General features: G+C 32.8%; 1 protein-coding gene and 1 non-coding gene across 2 annotated transcripts; both read left to right on the top strand.

Annotated features, from left to right (window-relative positions):
• The first annotated feature begins 356 nt into the window (after window positions 1-356).
• LOC130817410 (uncharacterized) lies at window positions 357-5,424 on the top strand. The gene is made up of 12 exons (XM_057683100.1): window positions 357-1,247; window positions 2,112-2,314; window positions 2,454-2,651; window positions 2,781-2,852; window positions 2,925-3,020; window positions 3,262-3,341; window positions 3,423-3,498; window positions 3,577-3,787; window positions 3,872-4,068; window positions 4,140-4,242; window positions 4,321-4,410; window positions 4,492-5,424. Exons 1-12 carry the CDS (start codon window positions 719-721, stop codon window positions 5,238-5,240), a joined length of 2,604 nt encoding a protein of 867 aa, XP_057539083.1. The 5' UTR covers window positions 357-718; the 3' UTR covers window positions 5,241-5,424.
• A 4,635-nt stretch (window positions 5,425-10,059) lies between these two features.
• LOC130819620 (U11 spliceosomal RNA) lies at window positions 10,060-10,188 on the top strand. The gene has a single exon (XR_009044659.1). It is a non-coding gene; the product is annotated as a U11 spliceosomal RNA (small nuclear RNA).
• The last annotated feature ends 3,310 nt before the right edge of the window (window positions 10,189-13,498 follow it).

The raw sequence follows: 13,498 nt of genomic DNA, 5'->3' as shown, positions 1-13,498 counted from the left end.
ATTAATGAGTTGAAAACAAAGAGTAATACTTGCAGTAAAACGTCAGAAAACTAACTTCATTTGTCAAATTTCATCAAAATGATTGAAAAGCGACATTCATCCGTGATTTTTTTTCTGTCACTCTTTGAGTCTTTTCCTTAGTATCCAAATTGCACTTGTCTCTCTATTTTTCTATGTTGTTCTTCGATGAATGATTCATATTACTATGATATTATCCATATTATATAAACGTGCACACAATTATTTTTGCCATATTTTCAAAATTTTTCTTCACTTAAATATTTTTAAACGCTTTAATTTTACCAACGTGATAAAATTCACACGTAAAACATTTTAGGTAGATAAGATAATTTTACTTTTAAAAATTCACATGGGAGACTAATTTCAAAAATTCCGAATGTAAGTTTTTATATTGACATTGATTTTTTTTTTCTGGTTCCGACCCTGCAATCCTTTCCCTTTCCATTTTTGTGCTCCTACTTTTGAAAATCTCTACAACTTCATTTTCCTCCCACCCTTCACAAGTAACCATTCTTAGCTTTCACGGGACTACATATTTTCCTATTGGAAGATTATTTGTTTGCTTTTGGCTTTCTTTTGTCCTTACTCCTTACATATTCCTCCAATTTTTGTATAAACTACATCTTTTTATCATACATACTTATCCATATTTCCATATACTTCATACCCACTTGTTTATTCATTTTATGCTCAAAGAATGAAACTTTTGTTATGTAAGTATGTTTTATTAGCCAATTTAGTGTTAATGGTAAATGGTATTTATGCCCTTTATCTTAAAGAGTGTACTAATACTCCACTACCATTACCCACAAAGGCTTTAAGATATGAGTTTTTGACATCAAAAAATGAGACATGGAAGCAAGAAATTATGTCAAAAACTCATGATCATTTAACCCCAACAGATGAAAATACATGGTCTGATTTGTTTCCTATAACAAATTTAAAGGAAGAAGATGAACTTAGTTGGAAAATGTTGTACAAGAAGATTAAGTACTCTAATGATAAGTTAAGGGATAGTTTCCTTAATGAAATTTCACTTCATAATGTGAGATTAGACCCCCAATCCTTATATGGGATTGCTCAACAAACAAATTTGGAGTATTTGATGATATTGGATGTGGATAGCTTGGTTTGGAGCTTTAGAAAAACTGCTGGTTTGCCTACACCAGGGAATCCTTATGGTGGGTGGGAAGGACCTAATGTTGAACTTCGAGGACATTTTGTAGGTCAGTTTTTTGAACTTGTTTTGTTTACTTTCAAAGAGTGTTTATTTCGTGTTGTTTAATAACTCTTATGTCCTTTTGAATTTGCTACATAATGCAAATTGGTATGAGCGCTTTTTAGATGTTCTGTATTAGATTTAAAGAGCACATGCAGTATCTACTAGTAAGCTTTTGTAATTGAATTATGTACTGGTATAAGCTCTACAATTCTTAAAAGTATTTTGGCAAATACAGCCATATTAGAGGTGTTTAAAATAGATTCGATAATCTGATATTCACCTGATTTTATAACCAAACCCGATGTAACTGACTTACAAGACTCGATTTTGAACCCACCTGACATACCTGACTCGAAATCGACCTGATGACCCAAATGAACACTTGATATTCTTGATATCATGAAAAAATTTTGATGGAACAACTTACCAACTCAACCAAAAGCTTAAGCGAAAAGTTGTAGCCTGGCCACTATATGTCATATATTCTACCAACTCCTTTACACGAGAGTCCTTCGGCTAGAAGTATAAATGTAGCAGAGACGACCAACCTCATATTCGAGGTTTAATATTTTACTCGGTATGAGGGCTAGATGAGGTTCCAGCCCATGATTGCACATCTGATACCATATTAAACAGCTAAGTGAACAAAAAATTTTAGCTTTTGGTTCAGACAGAGTAATGTTGTTGACTTGTTGTATGTGGGATGTATAAATGAGCAAATAGCAATCATTTGATCATAATAAAGATTTTCTCTAAATTACTTTATAATCTGTAAAGAAATAAGTTTAGAATTTGAAGTGTTACTGTTAAGACTTAAGAGGACTCTGATTATGTGAAACTTTCTGTGTATATATGGTGAACTCTGAAGGGCATTATATGAGTGCAACAGCACAAATGTGGGCAAGCACTCACAATGAGACCCTTAAAGCAAAAATGAGTAGCCTAGTGTCTGCTTTAAAGGAGTGTCAGGATGCAATTGGAACAGGTTACCTATCTGCATTTCCACCTGAACTCTTTGACAGATTTGAAGCTGTACAACCTGTTTGGGCACCTTACTACACTATCCATAAGGTACTTGACAAATTTCTTGTTCTGTTCCTTCCAAGCTCCTGATCAGTGGGACATAATTTGCTAGTTAATTCGCTAAAATGACCCTAAAATAGCCCAAAACCAAGCATATAACTGATTTATCCTTTGGTGTAATTGACAGATTATGGCAGGCCTTTTGGATCAGTATAATCTTGCTGGCAACACTAAAGCTCTGGAAATGGTGACATCGATGGCTAATTATTTTTACACGCGGGTCCAAAATGTAGTTAAGAAGTTTAGTATTGAAAAACATTGGATATCCTTGAACGAGGAGACTGGTGGCATGAACGATGTCCTTTACCGATTGTACATTGTCACGGTTGGTTCATTATGATCTTCCTTATGTTTGTACATGTCACAATATATCATTTTCCAAACCTGTTTTCCGCAAAAAATGTTGATACTCCTCTGTCTAATGGAGATTGCCACATTGACTGTTTGTCTGCAGCAAGATCAGAAGCACTTATTGCTAGCTCACCTTTTCGACAAACCATGCTTTTTAGGACTACTTGCAATGAAGGTACAAAACAATCCTTATTCACTAAAATAGAGTTTGATTGTTCACTAAAAGTTCGATTTTTCTGTCTTGGAGGCGGATAGTCTCGCTAGATTTCATACGAATACTCACATTCCAATCGTTATTGGTGCGCAAATGAGATATGAAGTTACGGGTGATGAATTATACAAGGTCAGTTGCTTCCTTATCGCGAGTCTCTCATTTTCATGGAATGAATCGTAGAATTAGTGAAAAGTTCACTGACATATATACTTGATGGGTTACTCCTCCTATTACGTCCAATTGGTTTTAGGATGGAATCTCATCAGGTTTATGTGCAGTCAACTCTCCTCTTGTATGAGTCTTCTATACAAGTCCATATTACTCATATAGAGATGTTTTTTGTTTCTAATATCCAACATCGATTAAACAGGAAATCGGATCATTTTTCATGGATGTTGTCAACTCCACACATAGTTATGCTACAGGGGGAACTTCAGTTGAAGAATTTTGGTATGAAAATGCAACGCATCCTGTTATGATTGTTGTGATTAATAAGAGGCTAATTCATTACCGAATTTTAATTTCAAACAGGACTAATCCAAAAAGGTTAGGCGACCAGTTACAAACTGAAAACGAGGAGTCTTGTACAACATACAATATGTTAAAGGTCTGCTTTGTGTAAATCAGTGCTAGAACAAAGGTTAAGAAAATTCTTAACAAGCTTTTACTTGAATATGTCCCTTAGGTCTCGCGTAACTTGTTTAGATGGACAAAAGAAATTACGTATGCGGATTACTATGAGCGAGCACTCACGAATGGTGTGCTAAGCATACAACGAGGCACTGAACCAGGTGTCATGATCTATATGCTTCCTCTAGGACACGGAGTTTCGAAGGGACAAACCTATCACAGTTGGGGCACTCAGTTCAATTCTTTCTGGTGCTGCTATGGAACAGGTCTGAATCGATAACTAATAACATATTATGGACTGTTATATACGAGGGTACGATAATAATAGTCATCGCTCTTGTTTTGTGAAGGAATCGAGTCATTCTCGAAATTAGGAGATTCGATATACTTTGAAGAAACAGGGAAAGAACCCGGGTTGTATGTTATTCAGTACATACCTAGCTCACTCGATTGGACTTCTGCACAGATTTCGTTAACCCAAGTTGTAGATCATGTCGTTTCCTGGGACCCGAACTTTAGAGTGAAAATACAAATTTCATCAAAGAAGGTATTATAGTTTCTATATATTGATAGTCTTAGGCCAACATTCTTCGTTCTTACGCATTTTTCATTATACAGGCTTCCGGGACAGCCAGCCTCAATTTTCGTATACCTTCTTGGACAACATCAAGCGGTCTAAGTGCCTCGCTCAACGGAAACTTATTGCCTCTGCCGAATCCAGGTCTAAATCTATAGCCACTTACCCAACAATAGTACTGATTCCTATATCATGAAAATGTGTAAACTTGTATTGGGACAGGTAACTATCTAACAATATCGAAGAGCTGGGGAAGTAGCGATGCGATTACATTCCAATTTCCGATGGTTCTTAGAACCGAGTTTATTCAAGGTACTTCCACAGCCAACTAAGGAAACAATGTTTTGAGACATACAAGTGTTTTTCGACTAATATATTTTCGATGATGTTTAGATGATCGTCCACAATATGCTTCTCTTCAAGCAATTTTATATGGACCTTACTTGCTTGCGGGTTTAAGTAGTGGCGACTATGACATCAAAACAGGATCAGTTAGCTCGATTTCAGATTGGATAAGCCCGATTCCATCTGATTATAATTCCAATCTGATTTCCCTTTCTCAAGATTATGGGAATGCAAAGTTCTTCATCTCAACCCAAAACCAACTTCTCACAATGCAAGAATCTCCTCAAGCTGGGAATGATTCTTATGTTCATTCAACTTTTAGACTCATTTTTACAAACCTATCACCAACAAAAAGGGGAAACTCGAGACAAGATAGTCTTATCGATAAAATAGTCAAGCTAGAACCTATCGATCTTCCAGGAATGGTAGTCGCACACCAAGGTGAAGGTAGTGTACTCACTGTCGTAGGTGCAGGTTCCAATAACAAAGTTTCTACGTTTCTCATTGTTAAGGGATTAAATGGTGAAGATGGAACAATCTCCTTAAAAACCAAAGAAGGTTGCTTTGTATATAGCGACTATGATACTAAAACGGACCTTAATGTGAAACTTAGCTGCAAATCTGTGAGTTCGGATCCTTCATTCAAAGACGCGATGAGCTTTAAATGGGTGGATGGTCTTAGGAAGTATCATCCTATTAGCTTTGTGGCTAAAGGGTTGAGGAGAAGTTATCTTCTTGAACCATTATTGGGATTAAGGGATGAATTTTACAATGTTTATTTCAACATTACTATGTAGATGCTTTTTATGGTGAAAGTGTTATTGTGTACTGCTTGATTTAATTGTTAAAAAGTAGCAATCTGAATTCAAGATAATAAAAATTACTAGCCTAAAGGTATTGATTAGAACAGTTGAATATCATTCTTGATGATGTACTAATGAACTTACTATTTTTCAAGTAATAAGATCAAGATTTTAAGCATGTAATGATATAAACAATAAGATAAAGATTTAAGGTGGTCTATCAAAATGTAGGCTACATTTACCATGTTAGCACTACAAGAAAAATTGTTTTGGGCGTCAAAATAATTAATTTATGGGCGTCACATAACAGGGTGCGGCCCAAGGTACACTTAGGGCGTCACTCACACATAAGTGAAGCACAAAAGCTGTTTTAGACGAAAGATACTAGTTATGTCGCCCAAAATAACATTACGGCTATGCATTAGTAATATTGTCGCCCAATATAAAACTACGGGCGACGCATATTTGTAATGTCACCCAAAACCATAACTAAAATTCTAAAATTCTAAAATTTCAGTCCCTCCTAAAACCCTAAAACAAAAAAAAAATCTACTCCCTCTATGTCGCCCGCCATTCATCCCAACTAAAACCCTTAGGGTGTGTTTGGCATGTGGAAATGAGAATTATGAGACTATAGTTGAGACTTAGAATGAGACTTTAGGATGAGATTTGAGTTGAACTTTGAAAATAAATGTCTCATGTCTTTGTTTGGCAAATGATAAAAATGAATAAGAAATTAGATAAAACTTAATTATATTTACAAAATTGTCCTTATAACTCTTAGATTTCTTTACTTTCGTTAATGGCAAAATTGTCTTTTTATAAATTTTCTAAGTCATCCCCAAATACCACCCTCCCCTGACTTTTTTTTATGAGACTTTTTTTTTCCCAAGTCTCGACTTATCTCTAAGACTCATCATTTGCCAATTCTCAATTAATTTTATCCCAAAATCTCAATCTCCAACTTCAATTCCATCTTGTCAAACACACCCTTAGTTTTTTCCCTAACCCTAATACTAAAAAAAATTAGATTTTGTTTCATCCCACTCGTCATTCGCCATCTCTTTCTCTGAGCGGTCCATCTAGGAATGACAATTCAGTTTGAATCCTACCCTAATCCCATACAATCCGAGGAAAATAATCTGATTCGAGTCCGAGGAAAAAGTTATCCGACTCCGACTCCGACTTTACGATCCGAGTCCGAGTTAGAGACGGACCGGAGTTGGACCTTATTAAAAATCCGATACTCCGACTCGACTCCGACCCTGAAAGAAATCCGACTTGAATTTGACTTTTATCCTAATATTTTGTTTCCATTAAAACTCTAGACGTGACTAATTCAAACTCTCTCTCATACTAGTTGTAATTCCGATTTTGAAAAACTACTTGGTATTTTTATTTAGATTGATCAACCAAAATATGATAAATTAAATCAAGAGAAATAAAATACTCTAAATCAAAATGTGAGAAAATTTTGTTAAATTATAGTAGTAGAACTATTTTTTTTGTTAAACTTGAATTCAAAGCGCATGTATTTTTGTTAAATTGTATTTGAAAAATATTTTTTGTTAATTTTGTATGCTTTAAAATCATTACTAAAATATTACAACGATAAAGTTTGATAATAATCCGATTCTGCATCCGATTACGTTGGAGGTCCGTGAGTCCGAGTCAGGGCAAACTTGGAGTATGCATAATCCGACTCCAAGTGGAGGTGGACTGAAAAAAAAAAGTTCGACTATTATCCGGAGTAAAGTCGGAGTATGTATAATTCGAACCGAGTCCGACCCATTACCATCCCTAGTTCCATCTCTCCCGTTGAGAGCTCCATCTCCACCGCCATTCTCCCTGCTTCACCAATTCCATCTCCATTCTCAAGGTTTGTTTCCATTTTCAAACATTTTTGATTTTTGCTTTTTTTTTATCTTTAATTTTTCATGTCTACTGCTCTTCTCTTCCATGGCTGCTGTTGGTTTTTGTTTTGTTGATTTTCGGTTTGTTTATCTTCAATTTTCGTTTCTGATTTTTGTCTCGTCACATTTAAAGAATGGGATGTATATACTTGTGAAATTTTGTTTTTGATTTTTGATTTAGTTGTGAACCTGTATTTATTCAAATTTGCAATTATGTGTAGTTTATCTCAAAACTTTGGGTAATTTTATGCCTTTGCATGCCTTGAAATCTGTAGATGTGTTGATAATTGATAATTTGTTCGTGGCAACTCTAGATTTACTTCGTTTTAAGTTAGACATGAGCCTTTTAGATTGAAAATCTTATGCCTTGAGAAATAATACCTCCAATTTAATTTAGTTATTCAATTTAGTTTGGGCACAAATATTAAGAAAATGATGGAAGCACCTAAAATATTAGACTTATGTGTAATATTAGGTATTTTTAATATTAAGAATCGGAGGGGATCACCTAAAATAGTAAACTCATGTGCAATATTATGTGTTTTTAATATTAAGAAAATAAGAGGATCACTTATAAATATAAGTCTTAAAATATAAATGGGATAATAGAGGTGAATTGCCCAAATAAGAAAATGGGACAACTAAAAAGAATTGGAGAGAGTATCTTATGTATTTCATATTTAGTTTTTGACGAGCTTCTATATGTTTTGAAATATTTATGGAGAAAGATTTATAACTACGCTTTAAGAAGTAAATTTTGATTTAAAAATGGTGTCACCTTCAACAAGCATTTTTAGGTACGTATTTTATTTTCGTGTAATTCAAGAAGTAAATTTTGATTGAAAAATGGTTTCACCTTCAACAGACATTAGAGGTGTTCGTTCGGTTGATCGGGTCGGTTTCGGACGGGTGTTATTCGGTTCGGTTGCATTTTGAATGGTTATTTTTCGGCTGTGTGTTACAACGGGTCACACGCGGGTCGAGTCGGTTAGTCACGGTTCGGTTGGAGATCGGTTATTCAAGCTATCGGGTTAGCATCAGTTCGGTGTCCGTTGAAGTTCGTGTCGAGTGTCAATCGGTCTCGAGTTGTCATCGATTACTAATTGGTTCGGTTTTTTCGGGTACAGATCGGGTTCGAGCTTTATTTTTCGAGTAGTTATCGGTTACGGACAACTATCGATCGGGTCAATATCGAAATAAGTTAATAGTCGGGTTTTTAATTGATGTATGCTCATTTTATGGCAGATCAATTTATTTCAATTAGTTTATATATATATATATATATATATATATATATATATATATATATATATATATATATATATATATATATTTATATATATATATATATATATATATATATATATATATATATATATATATATATATATATATATATATATATATATATATATATATATATATATATATATATATATATATATATATATATATATGAGACTTTTATTTAATAATGCATCATGTTGCTACTTTTGATAATTGGTTGAATATTAAAACTCAATAATCGAAACTCGATTTGTTTGAATGAATAAGAATAATCTAAACTATCTCGTAGGCTATTAGTTACGTACTTAGACTTATTAGCGTTATTGTCTTATTGAGTACTCTAAAGTATAAACTAATAGTCTCTCCAATTCAGAGTAATTATCTCGATTTCTTTTTAGGCTTGTAATTAACCTATTAGAAATTTAGAATATATTACTAGAGGAGAATTTATGCAAATTCCAAATGAGACATTTGTTTTTTAATTAGAGGGAGTATAAGCTATTAGAATATACATTACTCTATTACACTAATAATCGATTGTATTTTTAAGTTTGATAATTGAAACTTATTATATATAATAAAGTGAATTAGATTAATAGTAATCATAACCATTTTATATGATATTATGTATTTATACTTATTAGTGACCATGAATACTTTAAAATAATAAATCTATTACACTAATAATTGATCGTATATTCGTATGTAATTTAAAGCTTAATAATGTTTGGAACTATATCTATTGGAGTGAATAAAACTAATACAAACTATCTTATAGAGTTATACTTATAGAGTTATAGTTATAGACTTATAGACTATCATTGACATTTGACTGTTAACTCAATGTTATTACTTATTACTATTAGTTATTAGTTATTATTGATCTTGAATACTCTAAACTCTAAAGTAATTTATAGGCTATTATTAATAATCGATCGTAGATTCGTAATTCAAAGTTCACTTATCATAATTCGATCTATTATAGATTATAGTAAATGAAACTAGTGTAGTACTCCACCTTTTTTGATTATTCGTAATGCATCATGTTGCTACTTTTGATAATTGATTAAATATTAAAACTCGATAATCGAAACTCGATTTGTTTGAATGAATAATAAGAATAATCTAAACTATCTTATAGGCTATTAGAATATACATTACTCTATTACACTAATAATCGATTGTATTTCTAAGTTTGATAATTGAAACTTATTATATATAATAAAGTGAATTAGATTAATCAAGTAATCATAACCATTTTATATGATATTATGTATTTATACTTGTTAGTGACCTTGAATACTTTAAAATAATAAATCTATTACGCTAATAATTCATCGTATTTAATTTAAAACTTAATAATGTTCGGAACTAGACCTATTGTTAGTGACTTAGAAGAAGAGGTAATTAGTAATGACTAGCTATAAACAAGACCAAACAAGAGGTAATTTATGCTTGTCCCACATCGACTTAGAAGAAGAGGTAATTAGTAATGACTAGCTATAAACAAGACCAAACAAGTGGTAATTTATGCTTGTCCCACATCGACTTAGAAGAAGAGGTAATTAGTAATGACTAGCTATAAACAAGACCAAACAACCTTGGGGCATATATAAAAGGGTCGGTTGGCTAATTATGCCATGCTTACCCTTTGATTTGGTGAGTGCTGTATGGAAATCAAGACATATGGCCGACATAATTTGTGCAAACTAGAAGGGTTGGCTCGCTTGGCCGACCCTCAATCTCAGTCAAACACTAGGTTGCACTAAAATGGCGGACACGGGGACACGTAAATGGTGGTAATATAATATATATTTCAAATTAAAGATAATTTTACAATCTTTCATTTGATATTTGTAAATAAACACTTTAAAAATATAAAACTCACATAACATTCAAATAAGTACCAAATAAACAACATGAGTATTTAAAAATAGTCATACAAACCAAATCAAAGAACCAAATAAATAGGTAAATATAAGTTTGATCATCACATATCATCCATATGACATTCATCATCATCCTCCGCTACAAAAGTAGTTTTCCAAATATCCTAAGTTAGACTAAATATTTCCAATATTTTAAAACATTTATTTTTTTACTTATAATATCCACTTTTGTTATTTAATATCTTATACATCATTTAAGATGTTTAAATTAAAATATTCAAATTTTGTATTTGGACTTTTTATATCGTCTATCTCATATTTCATACAAAAATTACTAAATTATCTATCAGCACTTTCTAGTTCCTATTATAATCGGCATGTATAATATAAGTCCATTATCCTACAGATTATTGTGGAATGCTTTTATAATTTCAAATACTTATACATTTAATTAAATAACTAAAAGAAGTTTTTTTTTTAAACCTTTTCCAGATATAGAAGGATACTAGATAATAAGATTTTACTCACTATACCTTCAAATCAATCTATACAACACTTCTAATTGGCCCATATAAATAACACACTAGTGGGATTGCGTTCTTTCACCTAGGCGATGTGGGACAATGAGAAAAACAGAATTCATCTTGAATTAGTTGGCCATACATAAAAGGAACGAGCATGCATCAGAACTCAATGACCCAATAAAGCTACATAGATGTATAAGTGATGTAAATTTTTGGAATTAAAAACTTAATATTTATATACTTAAATTTGGTGGATGTATAAGTGATGAATGTAAATTTTTGGGGCTTAAAGCTTGAAGAATTGGTGGAATCTTATTGGTTTATAGTTGATTTGCTAAAATATTTATATATAAACTTGTTTACAATCTTTCAATATTAGAAATTAGTTTTCAAATATTCAAAAAATCATAATTAGAAAACTGAAATTGGATTCGGATGTATAATAGTTCGATTAAGAATCGGTTCGGGTTGGTATCAGTTCGGGTTAAAAACAGTTCGATTAATAATCGATTCGGATTTGTATCAGTTCGGGTTAAAAACAGTTCGATCTTAATCAGTTTTAGTCAGGTTGCATTCGGTTACGTGCATAATTCGGGTCGATCATTGTTCAGTTCGGGTAACATCGGTTAAGGTTTATATGTCGGTTATAAAATTCGATTGCAGTTCGAGTTCGATTTTGGCCTTTTCGGTTATTAAACGGTTCGAGTGAAGTATCGGTTCGGGTAATTGCGGTTCGGTAAACCTAAAAAACTTACATTTTTACGGGTCGGATAATTTTCGGTTCCGAGTCGGATTTTCGGGTCGGGTTTGTTTTGAACAGCTCTAACAGACATTGTGAGGGATTATCATCCTTGGGTCCACCATGGAGAGAGTGTTGATCAATAGAATATAGATGATGAAGGTAGTGAGTCTGACACTTACACTAATGACGTTCATGTGAATGAGGATACTGTGTAGAATTTATTTATTGGTTTTGTGAAAGTGTTTTTGGATTAATTTTTGCCCGTCGAAGTTAAGTTTTAAGGTTTATATGGCTATTCTAATTTGTATATTTTAGTTAGAAGACTAGATTTAATTGATATGTTAATTTTTATTTATGAATATTTATAGGTTAATTGTGCAATGCTGAAAATGATAACATTTTTCTTTAGTAAAGAAGTATTTTGATGATCACCTTTTTATATGTGATGATTATCTTGAGCAAGTACATAGCCGTTATAATTTTTGTAATATTATTGTGAGTCGAACTTTTAAGAAATGAACTCCAATTAAGTGTATATACATATACAAGCAAATTACTTGCTCTTTTGTATAATTATTAGTATATTATTATTATTGTTATTGTTGTTGTTGTGCAATCAAAAATAATGGGCTTCATGACAATAAGTACCAAATCAATGTGCTACATTTATTTGTGGGCTACACATTATTTTGTCGCCCAAAACAAATAACTATGTGTGTGGCCTAAAACAACAAACTATGGGCCACAATTATGTCGCCTAAAGACAACAACTATGGACGGCGCAGAAGAAAGTGTCGCCCAAAGTTGAAATATGAGCTTCATAAATGGTTGTCCCCAAATTCGAAATATGGGCTACATAGATGAAGGTGTCGCCCAACGTTGAAATATGGGCTACATAGATGAAGGTGTCGCCCAACGTTGAAATATGGGCGTGAAAAAAGGGTTTGTGTCACCCAAACATGGGTGACGTCACTTTATACTCTCACTTTAAAGTCAAATTTATCAATTTAGAAAGGTTTTAATTGATCACTTTAAAAAGGTCATAATTGATCTATTTATGGTTATTTACTTGAAATTCATCACTTTAAATTCAAAAATGATCACGTTCAGGTTAAAATTAATCACTTTAAAATGTCATAATTGGTCCATGTAAGGTTATATAATAAAAGATTATAAGTTGAAATTGATCACTTAAAGTTAAAATTGATCACTTTTAAGTTATAATTCGCAGCAGAAAACAACTAAGCCACACTGAAAATGGTTTAATCCAAATGTGTCTGATCTCACTATAAGACGGTGAATTGTATTATAGGTGTTAAAGCAAGTACCAATAATCTTAATGATGACGTTAACTTTAAATATATAATCGAACATGCTTTGTCTTGTACTTTAGAGAGGGTCGATAAAGATGTGTCGAATATGGGTGATTTAAGGTTTGGAAAGATTGATAAGAGTTGCTTGATCAAAGCAACAAATAAAGAAGCAGACTGTGAGTGGCTCGACCAACCGCTCGATCGAGTAAAGTCTTGCTCGACCGGTCTTGCGATGTTGGCTCGGTCGAGCAAGGTGTCCAGATCAAGTCAGTAGCTTCACTGGAAGCTCGCTCGACCGAGCGAGGTAGTGGCTCAGTCGAGCGGAAATCCAGCAGACTACATTGGATTCTGTTTTTGGTCAGAATTTGTAGTGACTATGCAATAATGTGGTGCATTACTCTATTGTTTATTGTAATGTTTATTGTCATGGTTAATTAGGATGTTAATTGGGATGTTATATGTGAGTTTATGGTGATTTATGAGGGAATACTAAGAGTGATGAATATATTGCCTATAAATAGGATTCATCACTCATAGTAACATTCACCACAAAACACACATATTGTTGAGAGGGCTACTGCATT

This window comes from Amaranthus tricolor, chromosome 7, assembly GCF_026212465.1.
Source record: "Amaranthus tricolor cultivar Red isolate AtriRed21 chromosome 7, ASM2621246v1, whole genome shotgun sequence".
Lineage (NCBI taxonomy): Eukaryota > Viridiplantae > Streptophyta > Magnoliopsida > Caryophyllales > Amaranthaceae > Amaranthus > Amaranthus tricolor.
This window is presented reverse-complemented; position numbering and strand designations above follow the sequence as displayed.